This window comes from Sciurus vulgaris (genome assembly GCF_902686455.1).
Source record: "Sciurus vulgaris genome assembly, chromosome: 4".
Lineage (NCBI taxonomy): Eukaryota > Metazoa > Chordata > Mammalia > Rodentia > Sciuridae > Sciurus > Sciurus vulgaris.
Window position 1 is genome coordinate 30,584,478 of NC_136464.1, and position 19,019 is coordinate 30,603,496.

Genomic DNA, 19,019 nt, shown 5'->3' on the forward strand with positions numbered 1-19,019 from the left:
ATAAACCTCTATTAAAGTTCGTTAGTTGTAAAAAGATGGCTTTCTAGAGGAAAATTTTCAAAAGATGCCTACAGGTCAAGAAGTTTCTTCTACAATGTCCCTGCCAGAAAGCCTTTCCCCTTCTGTTTGATGTTTCTGAGCTGGCCCACTTTAGGACTAGACAGCTCTGATTGTAGGGAAGTTCCTCCAAAGGGTGTTTTCTTGCCATTTCTAACCCTCCTTTAGAAAAACTAAGCAGAATAAACCTATCTCTTCTTCTTTACAATAAGTTTTCAATATGTCTCCACCAAGAATTCTAGTCTCCATGCTAACCACTCTCAGATCCTTCAACCATTCCTCAAATGGTCTAGTTTCCAGTATACTCATCTTGCATTCCTGATCTCCCTGGAATCCATTACGTTATAGGATCTTATCTCACAGGATTAAGGTTTCAATTGTTATACCTCAGCCAGGCTAGGTTGAAAAGGTCAGAGAAGGAGTAGGAAATGTCAACATTTTAGTATAATTCACCTCACCAACACAATAAACATTTTAATATCTCTGCCAACTTCATAATGAAGAATGGTATTCTTAATTTATGTTCTTTGAGTATTTGTTGAAAGTTTTTTCATGGCCATTAGAATTGTATTGCTTTTATGAATTTTCAATGTCTTTTGCTTATTTCTCTATGGGAGTGTTAACCTGTTTTATGAATGATGTGTAATTTTGACTATTATCAGGTGATTTTCCCCTTTGATACTATTATTTGTGTTAAACTGTTTTGTCAGGATTTTATTTACTATTTTTTCAACTATTTTATTTTTAGGGTATTATCTTGACATAAAAAGTGTTCCCTTGAGCCAGGGATATAGCTCAGCATTAGAGCACTTACCTAACATATACAAGTCCCTGGGTTCAATCCCCAGAACTGAAAAGAAAAAAAAAAAGTTATTTTTTTATAGTAAATCTACTTTATCTTCTACTTTGTGGTTTCTTCCATTCCACTTATATGTGTATGCATTTTATATTCCTGAAAGCAGATAAATATGCATATCTCTCTCTCTCTCTCTCTCTCTCTCTCTCTCTCTCTCTCTCTCTCTCTCTCTCTCTCTCTCTCGTTTCTCTGTGTTTCATTTTTATATCTGTTTCTTTTCTCCATTTGGAATTTGTTTGATGTACGGTTAAGAAGTAAGGAACCTCAATAGTTCAATAGTAGTGATGTTCAAGCTGAGAGTGTGTGAAGAATCCTGTTAACCCACGCAGGGCTTCAGTTTTAAAATATCCGGAAAAATAAGAGAATCCTTCCTTTGTAAAAAGCAAGGCTTAGATTAAAAGCTTCTTTTACCCTGAGAGAAAAAACGTCCTGCTGGGGCAGATGCAACTGTGTCAGCTGCAGCCCTTTGAAAGGTCGTTCAGAGCCTCAGAGCCGGGGAGCACTGAATGGCAAGAAAAGATCAGGAGATTTACGAGCTGGCTGTGAGTGAACAGGAAAGTGGTACTTACTCTAAACACTAACATTCAAGTTCGTGTTCCAGTTCAGAGAGCCTGAAATAGACACCATAAAAAGCAGGAATATAAATATATGTGAGCATATATATTTCTAAAAATGCTTATACTTAAGGTTCTGAGGCAGTCTGTAGGAAAAAAGAGAGGTAAATATGTAAAGAAATGATCCGTAAAAATCTTCAGATAATGCAAGTTTACTCATAGGAACTTAGAGGAATCCAGATCCTTTTAACTCTTGTGCTAATTTGGTGGTGTTTTGTGCTCACAAAGAGATAGTGGTTATAACAGTGTATATGATGTTATCTAAGTAAATAATTATATACATATCTAAAACAGACAGCGAGGGTGCCAAGGGATAGATTCTTCTCTGTCTAAAGAAAGCTTAAACTACTCTCTATACTCTCCCTCACATATCCCAGGATTTGGGAGAAATCTAAGAGGATTTTATAGAACTTGCCTGTCCAAATAGAAAAGTTTTTATTTTCAGTGTTAAAGAAACTCAGTGTTGTTATCAGTGCTAATGCTCCATCTGATTGGATTCTTAACTCATCCTGTGAAGTGAAGTGCTGCCCACATACTTCCCTGGTACCTGTTGACCAGCAAATTCATCTCACTAGTGGGGGTGGGGGTATTAAATGAGCAGTTCTCTTACAACAGCGAAAATGCTCACTTCGGTCTATTCAACAACAACAAAAAAAAAAAAAAAAAACAAAACAAAAACAAAAACCACTTTGCCTTATCTTTCTTCTGAGTTAAAAAAATGCAGCCTCCTTACATGGTACTCCAAAAGAATAAGAAAAGCACTTTTTCTTCTAAATAAATTCAGAAGGTAATGGTTAGAAAGTTATTTGATTCCCTTCCACCCCCAGCTGCAAATATATTCCCACCCCTTCTTCCACTAGTGCTGCTCAACCTTGGCTGCACTTTGAATCACCTGGGGGCTTTAAAACCCCAATGCCCATGCTGCACCCCAGACCAATTAAACCAGAATCTCTGGGCTGGGACCCAGGCACCAATATTTCTTAAAGCTCCCCAGGTGATTCAAATATGTGACCAAGGTCAAGAACCACTGTCCCTCTATAAACCGCTGGAACAAGGTCCCAGATGATTTGCATCTTTGATTTCCCCCAGATTTGTTCTTCATTCAGGCACCAAGCCATTTTGCCAAAGGTGTGAACATGCCATGAGCCCCTAGAGTTTTCTGTGGCTGAGTGGAAGGATGAGTGCTGGCTTCCCAGAGGTTTTATTGTTTGTTTTGTTTTAACTTCCAGATTAGTAATGTGCAGATCACTGTGCAGATTAGAGGATTATAAAATGCTTTTATATTTTACAGAGGCTTGACATCTTAAACCAAGATGTTTAGGAATTCAGAGTTTTCACTTTTTTTTTTTTTCCTGAGTTTTCCATTTGTTCTCAACTCCAGAATATATTTTCTTCTAGCTCACTCCACCAGCTGGAAACTCTCTGCATAGCTGTCCACCAAGGTTGTGGTCTCTCATCCTCACCCCCACTCACTTGGGGACCCTCTTTGGAGGCAGGATTTCCATTCTCTCCCAGATGACCCAGATGAACACTGGCAAATGATCTTTAGGGCACAGCTAACATGTTTCTGTACAGTTGATTCTAAACTGAGGGGTAGGGAAGCAGAAAATGTAGGCAGTTCTTGAGGACTGAGACATGGCCCTTGTCTTTCTCTATACCTTCCAGAAGCTGTGGTTTGGTGGTGAACAAATGCAAGCCTCAAGGAACTACAGAGTTCCGATGCAGTTCATCCCTATAGCAAGGACTGGGCCCTGAACCAATGTTTCTTTGGCTGCCAGGGCAGGATGTGGCTCATTTCAGACAGGGGCCTGGAGCACAAAACTGCCAAACATCAGCTGTCACTTTGCAGACCACCCCTTCCTGCTAATCTTTGCAAGAATGGTCCAAAGTCACCATACACTTTGATCTTTGGTAGCTATGAAACCTGGAACACAGCCTATGCCACTTGAGACATCTAGTTTTTACTTTGGAGGGTATACCAAGGCCCCTGATGTTTTAGGGAACACTTTGTCAAAAGCCAATAACACCAAGATATTTATCTCCTTTAACTGATTGGAATAGGTGTACTGGGAGCCATGGCCATAGAGTAATGGACCTAGTTTAGAATGTGGCTTATGGACCACCCTATACACTTCCATGTGGAAACCCTATTTGCACAATATACACAAATCTTCTTTCCTCTCTGTACCGCCTGTAGACCGACTGTAAAAGGAATGCTGCTTCCCCCACCCTGCCTCTTCCTGCTCCCCGCAAGTAGGGCTGGGGGAACCAGGTCCCTCCCCGAGAAGGCACACTGACCGTTAAGTACAGGAGACTGGGCACAAGGCAGAGAGAGAGACAAGCTCTGACTTGGGACTATGGAAAGTTCTCAGGGCTGAGAGCCCTGATGGAGCTGAAAGGATGCACCAAGCTTTTAGGAAAAGCCTCAGGGAAGGTCAATGAGGCAGTAGGATAAGCTTACTCCAGGTTTGGAAGTACAAAAGTTCAAGGCTCATTTTGTCTTGGAGGTGGAAAATCATCTCATATGACTGAAATGTAGGATGCTTTGTGGGGTGAGGAGAAAGGCCACAAAGATACACTGAGGCCAGACTGCAGAAGGCCTTGAAATTAAGGCTAAATTTGATTTTCCTTCTCTTCCTGCTTTTTGTGTAATGTGCTTATTATGGTGTGTTTGGCCATGTGTCTGTATGTTTCAGTGTTTTCTATCTTAGAGAGCAAGGACTAAGTCTGTTATGATTGAATGTGTACAACACAGTGAACAGTGGGATATGAGTAGTGCCCCTTAAACACCGCTTGTCAATGTCAGTGATCAGGGCACCAGTTCTTTACAATGGGAAGGGGGCAGAGTTAACCACACACTAAAGTCTCCATGGTTTTCATAGCTGGTTCCGATTGTGTACTGTGGTTTGAGCATGATATGCCTATGACATGGAGCTTTGAGATGGTTGCTGAATCAGATTTCTTCTCAAACTGCCCCCAGATGATTCCCTCATCTGTTGGGAGTTAACAATATCAGTATAAATCCAGGTTCCTTAACTAGGCTCTCATCTTGTCTGCCAAGTGTGCTAAGTTATTTTAAGCCATTAGAAGCACATGGTAGAATCCCATTATGGCTTGGACCATTATTACACAGACTTGGATACAACACAGATCAAATCATGACCCCCCCAACCTAACTACGTACAAGAAAAGCCTATATCCCGTATAACTTGCCTGTAAACCCCTCAGCTCTGCTTGAATAAAAGAGTCCTAGTGTTTTCTCTGGTCAGTGATACAGAAGCTAGATCAAAAGTCTTCGTTGTTTTGGTACACCACTCAGAAGGTAGAATGCAGGACATTTGATTTCATCAGCTGAAAATGTCTCAGTGACCAAGAACTTCAATAGGGTGCAGGCCACTGGAGGGGTCAGGGGAACTTGAGGCTTGTTTTCTTCCCTCTTATAGTCCACCCTCCTTAACAGTGGTAGGAGATTGGAATGCCTAGCCAGCCACGTTCCCTAGAGTGAACTCAAGTGTTAATTGAACTACTGTGGTAGGCGAGAAGGCACTGAGCCAAGTACTATTGAAAATTATGAAAACAAGTCAGTCTGGCAGACAGAATGACTCAAGCACACAGATAAAATAAGGCTGAGGGGCACCCGTAGGTGCAGATAATGTGCCCTTCTCTCTTCCAGCTGGGCTACCAGATAGGCCTAATGTAGGAGGTTCCATCTGATGACCCTGGAGGGAAGAACTGGCTTTTTAGTAGATTGTTCCAGACTCCTAGAAGAGTAAAAAGTACATAGGGCATACTTCAAAGGAGGTAATTCTCCCCATGGCTCTTGAAGAGTGGGAGCACCCCAGAGAGGATCATGAGCCCTTGCCCCAGCAGGGCCTGTGTGACCAGACTGTAGGCTTAAGCAGCCCTCCTTAGCATGGTAGCAATGGCTCGTGGCAGTTTCAAATGAACTTCCTCCCTAAGCTGCCCCAGATGCGCAGCCTCTCCCAGAGCGGAGCCGGAGAGGGGAGCAAGCCCCTCTGTCCTGAGACCTGGCTGGGCCCCTCGGAGCTCTAACCTGCCCCTGACCCGGAGGAGGGCAGGGCAGCTGCACATACCAGCTTCCTAACTCAGCGAGGGGCCTCGAGGCCTCGCGGGCCTGCAAAGCACAAACAGGTGCGGGCCGACGGCGGCCGGGGAGAGCCTGGCGCGGAGTCGCGCGGACGCCGACCCCGCACCTGCGCCGGGACCCCCCTCTCGGCACCCGGGCCGGGAAGCCGGCACCCCGGCAGGAATTGCAGCCCGGCTTCCCAGGCTTCCTTAGTTTTAGGCCCCATTCCAGGCAGGGCCCCTGCCAAGTGGTCCGCAATGAAGTTTAGGTTGGGATTTGATGGATACTGTGATTTGCTCCTCCGCGAGGCCAAGCGCAGGCACACCCGGGCCTTCCCGGGACCGCGGCGAGCGCAGCAAGGACAGAATGACGCCTTCCAGCTCCCTGGGAAGTCGCGCTCTCCGGGCGCCGTTGAGTAGAACAAGAGTGACCTCTAGTGGCTGACAGGAACTAGAACTGAACTAGGAGAGTGTGCAACCCCAGTCCTCTCCACACGCTTATGTTCATATTCTTCTTGATCCTGTCACTTCTCCCGCGTTCCTCCGTCTTTTCCTCCTTCCTTCTCATCATGTAACAACCCAGAAGCGAGCCAGAAGTGGCTGGTGACCAGTCTAGACCAGCACATATTTGTCCAGAGTCTGAACTAAAACTCAGTTTCTGATCTTCTGGTCAGTGTCTTTTCCTTCCAGGTTGTAGTTCTTCTATCCACATATTTATTTCAAATATGTCTTGTATTGGCATGCAACTGTGTGAGTGGGTGGAAAGAAGATTGAAGGGAAGACATTCATTTGCACTCTTACCTAGGGAAGTCTGACAAGCAGTCACAATACTAGTGAGGCCCAAGAAGTACTAGGTAATATGAGAAGACTCTGGAGGAGCACTTAGTCCTGACCTGAAGGACAAGTAAGAGATAGCTAGGGAAAGGAAGCTGGGGGACAAGGGCCGAGTATGGAGAAGGTTCCAGGCAACAGGGACAACTCTGACAAAGCCCTGAGACTAGGGACTCTGGAGGAGCTATAGAATGGGGAAAAGGAGTGATGGGTGATAGGGAGCTGGAGTGGGTGGAAGCCAGAAGAACTTCTGAAGCCAGAAGTAGACTAGACAATAGGTCCTGCTCAGGGGCACTTTGGACAATGTTCTAAGAGCAACCCAAAGCCACTGAACATTTAAACAGGTGAATATCATGATCAGAGTTGTTTGTTCAGGATCATTGGCATTAAACTCTGTTATAACTTACCTATTAGGTATGGGCCCCCTGACTGAAAAACAGTCAAGCAAGAAAGGATCTTAGGATTCACCTGGTGTCATCTCCCCTCTTAGAGATGGAGAAACCTAGGCTCAGAGAAAGCAAATTCTACATGGCTGAGGTAGAACTAGTTTTCTTCATCTCCCACTCAAGGGCTCCAAATCTGCCAGCATGTACCAGACATCAGGTCCTGATAAAATACATACTTCCTTACAAAAGTCACCCCTGGGCCAGACCAGAGTCCAGCAAATTATCTTCAAAATTAGGAAAGGACTTGCTCATTAGACTTGAACCCCTGAGACCTCAGAACAGTTGAACCCTTGCTTAAATGCTTCTAGTTATTGAGAACCATGATAAGACACGAAAACCAGAGATTGTAGACAGGTTGGGGTGGGGTGGAGGGAGAATGGCCCTGCCAAGAGGCTCCCATGGAGACCTGAGAGCAGAGGTCTTGACTCCAGATAGACACATTGAATTCCCTTTCAAATAGCATGCAAAATTAAGAAAACAAGTTTAGAAATTAGAAAGTAACTCAAACTCTGTAAAAACAGATGGTGATAAAATGCAGTTGTCCTAATATTTGGATAATTTAAGTGCCCTCAGCAGCTCAGGCAAGCTAGGGAATTAAGAGAAATAGTTCAACCTATACTGGATCGTTTAGCCTTTGGTTTGAAAAGTCATGGGCCAATAAGGGGATCCAGGCATATGATGAAAATGTGATAAGAAATGTTTTCAAAGAAAGAAACATGATCCTGGTGAACACCACCTGGAACTGGAGAAACAACATGAACGAGTAGCAGGAGGTGGTCAGGAGGCCAAAACTGAGACCTAGCTTAGCCACTTATTAGCTATATGACCTTTCTTAGACCACTTAACCCTTCTGATCTGGTCTCAATAGTGAAGTTACAAAAATAGTAGTACTGCTCTACAAATCTCACAGGACTCTTAGCAATTACATGTGGCAGTGGAGGCCAGATAGGACTGCACTTAAGGGCATTAGTGCAATTCTCAGCCCTACCACCTCCTGTCTGCATAACTCAGGAGAATTCTAGACACCTCTAAACTTTGATTTGCTCCTCTATAATGTAGGGATACTAACACCTGGACTGAATGAGACAGAGTCATAACATATAGTGCCTTTCACATAGTGTTCCATAATTAGTGATTTTTTTTACCACTAATGTGATTGTTTGCAAACTTAGAAACTGTTCAATGTATATAAATAATTCTTGATATATTTAGTATGATACAATTTCACTGGTAACCAGATAAATATTGAAAGAAAACTATAAGCAGGAAGAATAAAATGGAGACCATAAAGCACATTGTCTATCGGTAAAATACAGGTGTTTGTAGATAAGGACATGTGAGGACTCAAGGTCTCCCAAAACCTTACTCACAAAATTAACTCACATTGGTTTAGCTAAGAGATGATCCTATAGATCTTTTTAAGGATGAAAAATACTAGCGATGATCAATGGCCTTGGGTCAGGTTGGGATAGATATCTAGTGAGTGATTGTGAGAATCAGTGATAATTCAGACTTTATCTAACACCTCCACTGAAAGCAAGAATAATTGGTACATTAATGAATCTGTAAAGACACTCAGTGAATCTCCAGGGAGCCGCTTCAAAACTGGAGAAACTAACCCAGGAAGACCAGAAATAATGCAAAAAGATTCAAAATTTCATTCACTTTTTCAGAAAATATTTAGTCCCTTCTCTGTGCTTTTCAGCACTGAGGATTCACAGCCCAGTGGTGGGTAGAGCAAGCGAATCACTACAAAGCAGTGAGAGAAGGGCCCTGGGTATAGGTAAATGCTGGACACCAAGACAGCCCAGGAGTCAGAGAAGGCTGTCAGAGGAGGAAACACCTGGGCAGACTCTGCAGACCCATTGCAGCTATTCTGAAAGAGGAGGACTGGCTGCCTTCTCAGTAGAAGGAGCACCAATCCCAAAGGCCCAGAAGCCAAACTGCAAGTCATTCCTTTTGGTTGTGCTGGGGTAAGGGTGTGCAGCCTCTCCTAGTGAGGGTTCCTTTGAATGTTAGTAAGTGTCATGGCCTTCCCACTTCACAGTAATTGTCCTTTTAAAATATTTGTGTTATTTTAGCAATACTGGGGATTGAACTCAGGGGTGCTCTACCACTTAGCTACATTTTTATTTTTTATTTTGAGAAAGGTCTCACTGAGTTGCTGAGGCTGGCTCAAACTTACAGTCCTCCTATGTCCGCCTCCTGAGTTGCTGGAATTACAAGTGTATGCCACTGCTCACAGCAAAATCTTTATTTACAAACGTATATGATACTTCTTCCTCTCCCCCCCCCAAAAAAAATCTATTAGTAATTTCGTAACAGTTTTAGAAGAACTCGTGTCTTATTACTCCCAATGTCAACTGACATTTATGCTAGAAAAATATTTACTGCATTTTTAAATGAATGGGCGCATTCTAAATCCCACAGTATATAGCTACTTAACATTTTCATTTGAGAAATAATTATCTCATTTATGTGAAAGACTTTCTTCCAGTCTAATCTTTGCTTATGCAAGTCCTTACAATTTCATCCATATAACCATATGCACTCTGAAGGCTAAAGCAGGAGAATCAAAAGTTTAAGGCCAGCCTCAGCAATTTAATGAGATCCTCTCCTCAGCAACTTAGCAAGACCCTATCTCAAAATAAAAAGTGAAAAAGAGCTGGGATGTAACTCAGTGGTAAAGCACCCCTGTGTCGAATCCCTAGTGCAAAAGAAAGACTTTCATATTTGCTTGCAAAGGACTTCCATATTTTTTATTTCATTTCATTTGCATTACAGCCTGTGGAACATTCTCACAGATGCAACAGCTCCTGGGCAGTGAGGTCAAGGGATTTGCCAAAGCCATCTAGCAAGTTAGTGCCCCGCACCTGGAATTAGAGATTGCAGTCCAGGGTCTTGAAGGTGCCCTCCAGGAACCCACACTCAGGGACTTTTTAACCACCCAGTGAAGAAGTCAGAATGGGGCCTGTCCCAGAATAACTACTTGTTGTTATTAGATTTTTAAAGACTTGCTTGTCACATTCTTTTGCACTTCCCAGAACCCAAAGATGTCAGTATTCTGGGATCCTCTGAATCTAAAGGGTATTTACCTAATTCCTTGCACCTAATTCTGTATGTGAGAGACCACTGAAGGTTTGCAAGCAGAGAAGCGATGCAAATTTGAATGTGTTTGGGAAAGGTTAATCAGCATTATTGAAATCGCATTTGACTGGTTGTTGGATATTCACATCACCTAAAACACTATGAAGCCACAACCTGACGGGGCTTTTTTGCAAATGAATCCTTCTCTTCACCCTGCCTGTCACTTCAATGACAAGGAAGGAGCAAAAGCTGCCTTGCATTTGGAGGGAAAAGCTCCTTGCATATTTGGTGTTGCCAATGCTGACCTTCAGATCTCAATTCTCCCACACCACACTGTCGGTAGGCAGGCCCAGGAATCTCCTGCTCACTCCTTCATCCCTTAGTCATCCCAACAAGAGGAGGGGGCTGCTCCCTCTGGCCTGGGGGTTCTGGACCCAGTCCAAAGTTATCCAGGTGGGACCAGGCTTGGAGTTCTTCTCTGCCTAGCTCTCCATTGGGAGCAATTTATAACATATTCTCTCTGGGAATCCACTGCTTTCTTGGGCATGGGTCTGATTATCTCTCTCTAAACCTGTTTATCACTCATAGCACAGAAGGAACACCAAACAAAGGCCTTTATATCAATCTATAATATTTTATTCTCTTTACAGTTCGGATGATATCACTATAGTGTTATCACCTTGGAGGCTGGAGACAGACATCACTATGCAATGTCAGTTTTCTGAGGGTGACTCACAACCTCATTTCCAGCAGCTGGCCTGAGTCTGGCCTTTTCTACTAAATCCCTAAAACTGAGATACTACCTGGGTGCATGGCTGTCAGGAATTTCTGGGAAATTGTCTGGGTTCTGCACCATAGGCCAATGACAGGTGGCATTTCCCTCCCATCCAGCCTAAGATGAGCTGTTTCTCTTTTCTCCCCAAGTTTGCTATGGATGTGATCTCCTTTTTCTGACTTGAACAAAAGCAAGCAGGATAGGTGAATCATGACCACAGATGCCTACTTTATCACCTACTTTATTGTGGTGCTAAAGTGAAAACACCTGTTAAATATTAAACATAAAACTCATTCTTAGATTAGAAAAAGTAGACTTGTAGGTATATCTTTGTCGGCCTTAAGAATAACCATATGAGGGCAGGGGTTGTAGCTCGGTAGTGGAGTGCTTGTCCAGCATGAATGAGGCACTGGGTTTGATCCTCAGCACCACATAAAAATAAAATAAAGGTATAAAAAATACAATAACATTATTTTTTGATGTTTAACATTATTATTTTGAGCTGCAATTATGGTTTTAAGAGAAAGGCATGAAACATTTCTAACTTCTGGATCAGAGGCTCTTCGCTGGTTTAAATTGATACATATCTGGAGTTAGATTCCCTGGGTTCAAATCTTGGCTCCTGGACCTGTGAGCTGTATGACTGTGGACAGGCCACTTGTTGCTCTAGATAAGTGGATGATGATATTTACTTATCTCAAAGGGCTGACACGATGTTTGATGAGCCATCATGGTAAAGCATAGACGCGTCATTTAAGTGCTGGCAGAGCACACACCAGACAGACCGACATGCAAGCTGGGGGGCTCTCTGGCTTTGTTGAGAAGTCTCCTTGATAATGCGCTAACGAGGCCCGTGCTGTTTCCCCACTGCAGATCAGTGCAGCTGAACGGCCAGCCCTTAGTGATGGTGGACGACGGGACCCTCCCAGAATTGAAACCCCGCCCTCTCAGGGCCGGCCGGACATTGGTGATCCCTCCAGTCACCATGGGCTTTTATGTGGTCAAGAACGTCAATGCTTTGGCCTGCCGCTACAGATAAACCGCCCTCCACTCAGGAGCTGCTGGTGGGCCCGCTGGACTGATTTCTCCCTTCTACCCTAATATCCTTGTTTTTCAAGACATCTTCTTCGCAAGATGCCTCTGCTGCCCCATCCTGCTGGAATCAACATAGACTTTTCTCTCCAAAGAGACTAAAGGTCATAGTACCAGCTTAGCCTAGGTAGGTAGCATCCATCCTTAAGGAAAGTGTAGACAATATCTGTACCCATGTAAGAACAAAGGTTGTGCCTAGAGCTGTGTGTTTCCATTTACATGCACCATGAAAGCAGACTGACAGCACTCTCCCAGGACAAATGTTTCCAGACAACTCCCCACGAGTCTGGTCAGACAGCAGCATAACTGCAAACCTGAAGCTTAGCCTGTTGCTGCTGCCCTCAGCAGATGAGGAAGGAAAAAACTGGGAGGACCTGCAAGAACCCAATCCTCCTCTAACTCCTTCAATGTTGTCTGTTTCCTGCTGCTGCCCTGGGCTTCCTGACACCTCTCTTCCCATAGGAGAGCACATGGGTGGGGCAGCTCTGGCCTGCCGGCGAGCTGTCTGTGTAATTTCCTGGCTGATGTATGAGTGTGTGCATCTGGGTTTCTGGCAGTGGCATCCATCACTGGCTAGTCCTCTGGGAAGCGGGTGCTTCAAAAGTAGAATTACAGTCACACTCCAGATTTTGTAAGAAGGTTCTTTCTATTCCTCTGTGGATCCAGATTCCCCCAGGCTTGGAACGGGAGTCAGGTAACAATATCCAATGAGTGGAGAGCAGAGGATCAGGCACCACGAAAAGCAATCATCATCCTTCATGTTACCAGGAGGGAGAGAGTTGTAGTGCAAAGAGAAAGCCCAAGGAGACCTCACACACACCCTGGCTGAGCAAAGCAAATTAGACCTGAGGACATGTAGGGCCTGAGAGGGTAAGCCCTTAGTCGTTTGGTTGACCAAAAACCATTCAAAAGGTGTGAATCAAAGCTTACACTGTAAAATACCACTGAACGTAGCTTTCTGCCTCTTGCTACATAGAACTGCCTCTCCATGGCACTGGCTAGGCAGAAATCTCAGCTAATCTAGTCACTAATGATGACCAAGTGCATCCTATCCCAGACCAGCTTATTTGAGCATAGAACAAAACTTTGAGTTTGCCACATGGGAGGAGAACAGGTGAGTGGATACAGGTCTGATGGCAACACTGTGGAATATAGGTGGGAAGCTTCTGAGTAAAGTGATATAAAGGCATGGTGTGGACCACTATATGATTCAGGAGGCATGTGAGCCTTTGCAAAAAGTTGCAGCTGCCAATGACTTTCTTTTTTAATGTGAATGTGATTGTCCTCAGCATAATTGACATAAATGATGCTTCTTTTAAAGGAAAGATACCCGATGCTATCTTAGGGTTTGACATACATTGCTATCACAATAGCAGCCTCTGCTATTGTGAACGGCTAGAAATGGGTGAGGATGGGGTTGCTGAGGCAGCACCAGGGAGGCTGCCTAAGAGGCCCAAGGAGTAAAGATTTGGACCACGTCTACAAAGTGAGAGACAGGAAGAAAATTAGACAAGCAAGGAGGTAGTGAATTCTCAGCTTGGAGAACCAAGGATCTGGGAAACTCCGAAAGCCCACTAGCTAATTTTATGTAGAAAAGTAGTAGACTTGTTTTGACCTGCTTATTATTAGGCATGTGAAAACAGCACACAGGTGTACTAGAGGGAGAAAGAAAGGGAGAGGCCAAGGATGCACTGGAGGTGCTGAGTGCAGAGCTCAGCATGGAAACATCTAGAGACAAGCGCAGACTCTGAGACTGCCCGCTGCCACAAAGCTCCCCAGGGGGCCTCCCTTAGCAGGAACAGGTACCTCCTGCTGAAGCTTCAGTTCTGAGAGGACAAGACAGAGAAGTGCCAAGGCTAGGGGTAGGGAGGAGAAAGAAGAGACAGATGGATAGGCCAAAGTGAGGAAGAGCAAGGAAAGGAGAAATGAGACAAAAAGATTGTTTCCCCAAACTCAGTGAAGCCATCAGAATCTCTTCTAGATGCCAGTGCAGATGCAGAATCAGGGCTCTCTGATAACAACAAGGTAACCACAAGTTCCTAATAGCCAGACCCTGGACTAGTTTGCTTTGCATATATAAAGCCCCAAGATGGAGTTACTGTTGTCATCCCCATTTTTCCTGAGGTCGCTAGCTAGCCCAGGGTCACCCAGGGGAATGGTTGCTGATTCAGAGCCTGTCTGCTTCACCGGCAAGCTCAGTGGTACCCAAGTCACAGATGCACCCCTTCACCTCCCGGTATGTTCTCACTCAATACAGCCAGGACTTTCAGAGCTCCATTCAAACACACTTGCTGTAAATAAGTGTTGATTCTTCACTAAGCCTTGCAGAATATAGGTAATTCCTGCTTCTTTTGTCTTTCTCTGTATATTAAATGCTGCACCCAACCAGGTTTAAGTTTTGTTTATTTTTTAGTTAATAAAAGGGGAAGAGGGAAGCACTGAAATTTATCCTTGGAATACTGCAGTTAATTCTAACTCTGCATCTCACGAAGTATTTGCATTGTTCAAAGGACACCAAGAAACCCACTCTGGCATCACGTTCCATTTTAGCATAGGGCATCTGTCCTGGTGCCCTTGGGGAGTGGGAGGCACAGTTACTGAACCAGTGGGGGTTGCTCCACTTAGGGATCCCTGTCACACTCACCCCGAAAGATTTCCTGTAGCAAACAGCATCACAGCCCACATCAAGGGAACCATTTTCTAGGCCATTCAGAGACAAAAGAGCAAAGCACTTGTACCCCAGACTCTACTCTTCCTCAAGCAGGACACTGGAGATCATCTGAGACTTAAGACCTGCTTTATATAAAACCAGAGAATGAGCTGGTGGAAATGCTTATTTGAAAGAGTAATGATGCATAATGAGAATCCGTGCCTTTTGTTGAGATGGTTTTATGCTCCTTTTGCCTCTAGGAATGATTTTCTTTCTCATTCCTTATCACAAAGGCTCAGAATAAATTCTCATTGTTATTTGGAGAGAAAGTCCCAATTCTTTAATGCCATGGGGAAAAAATGCAACTGTGGGATATTAGTATTATCCATGACTGAGCAAAGCTTGAAAATACCAGAGCGAGAAAAGGGGGCCACCAAGGTGAGACTAAGGCCTGGGCCTCCCAGAACCACGACTCCTGCAGCCCCAGCTCCTCTGCAGCAGGAATGTGGGCCGTCCCAGCCAGGAGGCCCAAAGCCATGCACTCTCAAGAGCTGGATGCATTCTACCTTCACCCACTCCCAGGTTCAGGGGCCAGCACTCAGCGGGCCACTAACTACAGAGCTTCTGGCAGGCAGCTTGGTTGGGGATGGGCCCAGCATCCATGCATGGAATGGATGTAGTCACAGGACTCACCTTGGAAACCCACTGAGAGTGGCTTTATTTCTGCCAACAAAATGTCAGCGTTTAATCTCTGCAGACACAAAGGCAAACCAGGCGGATCCCACTGATGGTAAAAACACTGAGACAAGGAAGGACTTGAATATATTGAAGTATCAACAGGGCAACCAAAAAGAATAGAGACCATGGCTCTGAGAAAGCCAGGGAATGAAGGGCAGAGACATGTACCTGACACTGTTTGCTCCACACCCCTCTCAGCCCAGCACCACGTGGCTCCCTCGACACTGGATTGCTCTTCCCGGCTCACTCTCCTATTCCACAGCCCCTCCCCTGCCAACCTCTCTGCCCCCAACTGTTTAATTTCAACTTTAGACTTGGGTGTACTCTTTTTCTTAGCATGTTCCAGAGTTGTAAAGAGATAGTAAGAAGTACTCCAAAGAGAGACAATGCTAAAATGCAGAATTTTACTGTCCTATGAGGTCCGAACAACTGGAGCATTTAGAATCCCTCCCTCTGAGTTCCACTAACAGTGAAAGGATTGCTTCTGAAGCTGCTGTCTCTCTATTGATTGCCTCCTTCTCATCAGACATCTTATTTAATCTTCAGGGTCCTTCTGGGTGGTGTGGTGAGTATTTTGACCTCATGATAGATGAGGAAGATTAGAGAAGGAGCCTGTCCACAGCCACCCAGGTAAAGAGTGGCTGAGCTGAGGTGTGGACCCAGGTCTTTCGGGTTCCAAAGTCTGCTCTCACTACACTGTTGTCTCTCTGTTGTCTGACAAAAGCCAGCCTTTTCTCATCTCTGTCTGCCCAAAGCTAGCCTTCTTAACGTCCTGTGCATGTCCCACAGAGAACCCTAGAACCACATAGAACCCTATGCCTTCCCCCATTGCATTCCCCTTGATCTCTGGTTTAGGGAAGCCAACTAGCAGCCTTGGCCCACCAGTGGCTTTTCCGGTCTGCCTCTCTATGGTTTCGGTGGAACAACCTAAGGACAATTCCTGCCAACAACAACCACCTTAGGTAATGAAGGTTCTTGTTATTTCTAGGTCCTAGGAGGTAAGTGACTGAGCCGATCAGCACCTGCGCATACTCTGCCCTCCCTCCCCCATTTCTCAGAGGTTCAGAAGTCTCCTCACTTTCCCAGACTCAATAATAAATCCATGGATCATTGTCCAAGGGATAGTATTTGCAAATACCACTCTAGAAAAGAGAATAAAAATACAGCAAACCCACCGCTTTGGCACCATTTCTTCTATAGGCCAGAGCAGCCCACTGGGAGCATTCGGGGGAAGCTGAGAAAGTTCCACATGACTGACTCAAGAATCAATCCCACAGTCCCCTGACCCAGCAAAGAGGGCACTTCCAACCACCCACATCAGGAACACTGCTCTTCTAATTATTATTCACGAACATATTCTAGGATTCTTTTTCAAGTTGTAAATATTATGCAATAAATTATAGTTTTGGAAGAAGCAAAAAGAAATCTTAGTTTTATTCATCTGGAAGTTGGCAAAATGACTGTAGGACACCTCACAGGAAAAGTTTTGTCTCTGTGGGGAGGATTTTAACAGGTGTTAATATTTCCTTCCAGAAAGATTATGTTACGGTATATGTGAGCATGGTGATTGCAGGGAATTGGGTCCATGAGGTAGTTTATATTTGGAGGTAAAGTTTTGTAAGTAATAAAAAGTGACTACTCTTAACTTTCTGTTCTCAAGGTTTCCTGTGGGGAGAGGGGGCCACCTGTTGTCTACGTTACACCTTGACCTGACCTTAAGACTGACTGCTCCATGAACCAGCATATGCTGGGAACCTTTGATTGAATGCTGTGTTGCCCTCCTCCCTCCCCCAAAAGCTCTGTTTCAACTTGCCTAGGCAGAAATTAAATTCTATAATTCAAATTAGATGTCTTTGATTATATTAGTTAACAGTTAACTATGATAATAGGCCCTGGAATCTCCATGGCTTAAAATAATCAAAGTTTATTTCTTGCTTATAACATTCAGTTCAATTGGTGTTAACAGGGAAGGGGGGCGGTGGCTCTATCATCCCATGTAGTCACTTAGGGATCTGGTCTGATCCAGGCCCTCTGCCAACTGTGCACTTCCCTTCAAGGCTGCTGTGGACATCAGCATGCAGTTGGAAGATAAGGAGAGAGAGGATCACAAGGGGGCAGTTAGGGGCCTAACCTGGAAATGGCACACATCCCTTCCCCTCGATTCCACTGGCCAGAAGTCAGTCACTGGGCCCATCTAGATACTATGGGTTCAGGAAATAAAGTCCTCAGCTAGGCAGCTACTTCCTGACAACAGTACATTTCACAGGAAAAGAGCGCAGCACTTACATGCTGTGAGGCCAGAAATGAGTCAATGGCGTTAGGTCCCCCCAGTTGATTTGATAACAAGTAACTGTTACAATTTGTATGTGGTGATATCTAGATCAGCAAAATGTTCTTGCAGACTCCAAAATAACCTTTTTAGATGAGGCGATTTCTTCTCTTTCCCCCATCCCCCGCTCCTTAAGTCCTGCCTCTTCTGGTATTTGGCTAATTTTTATCAAAAAACCAACTCTTGTTCCACTACTATCCAGTTAGGATACAGGTAGTACTAGATGCTGCGCCCTCTACTGGACATATTGGAAAATAAAATTTGAAAACTCAAATAGCAAAGGAGATTAAAAGATTCTCCACCTGGAGAATCAGAGACCACAACACCAGACCAAATAAACATCCACACCCAGAGATCACAACAACGCTGTCCCACTGTTCTATGCATCTCAAAAGAAAAGTCACTCAGCCTCAGTGGACCTCAGTGTAAAACGAGGACTTCCAATTAATGAAACCCACAGTCATCTGAACCTCCCTATTGTCCGATTCTATGTGAGGTGGTCCCTGCCTTTTTTCCAGTTCCTCCTCATGTGGCTTTTAGATATATTAGATATAGAGTTATGTCACTGTAAACAAACAAACAAAAAAGACACAGACTGCCAAAAGAGAAAAAAGAAAATATCTGATAAAATGGGTTGTACTCAAATATATTAAAATGTCAAATAAACAATAAGAAAAGGAATCAAATTTTTTAAACGGGCAAAAGATTTGAACACTTTGCCAGAGAAGAGATAGAGGTAGCATATACACACATGGAAAGAAGCCATTAGTCATTAGGAAAATGATTAATTAAGACCCAATGAGATACCAGCACATCCCTAGAATGGTTTAAGTTTAAAAAAAAAAAAAAAAAAAAAAAAAAAAAAGGATCATATCCAGGGCTACCAAGGGTACAGAGCAACTAAAACTCTCAGTTTTTCTGAGGGAACATAAAATGATACATACACCTTGGAAAATGGCTCAGCAGTTCAACATAAAGTTTCATGTGGACTTACCATACAGCCTAGCACCCCACTCCTAGGTGTTCACCCAAGTGAAATAAAAACTTCTGTAGAACCACCTCACACCCATTAGGATGCCTGCTGTTGCAAAAGAAAAAGAAAATGACAAGTGTTGACAAGACGTGGAGAAATTTGAACTTCATGCCCCGTTGGCAGGAACATAAAATCACACAACCACTGTGGAAAACAGTATGGAGGTACCTCAAAACATTAAATAGAATTACCATAATATCTAGCAATTGCTGAATATATTCCCAAAAGAATTGGAAAGCAGGGTCTCAAAGAAATACATGCCCACATTCATGACAGACTTATTCATAATAGCTAAAATGTGGAAGCAACCAAGTGTCCATTGGAAGATGAATGGACAATCAAAAGGTGATATACACATACAGTGGAATATTATTTGAGCTTAAAAAGGAAGGAAGGGCTGGGGTTGTGGCTCAGTGGTGGAGCGC

At 44.0% G+C, this 19,019-nt stretch overlaps 1 protein-coding gene across 4 annotated transcripts in view; it reads left to right on the plus strand.

The window, feature by feature from the left end:
• HPSE2 (heparanase 2 (inactive)) overlaps positions 1-14,233 on the plus strand; it is an 830,988-nt gene extending 816,755 nt beyond the window's left edge. For all 4 annotated transcript variants that reach the window (XM_079137838.1, XM_079137839.1, XM_079137841.1 and 1 more), the window contains one exon: positions 11,626-14,233. In XM_079137838.1, the coding sequence (XP_078993964.1) occupies positions 11,626-11,791 (166 nt within the window). In that variant the 3' untranslated portion in view covers positions 11,792-14,233. The remainder of the gene's footprint in view (positions 1-11,625) is intronic.
• The last annotated feature ends 4,786 nt before the right edge of the window (positions 14,234-19,019 follow it).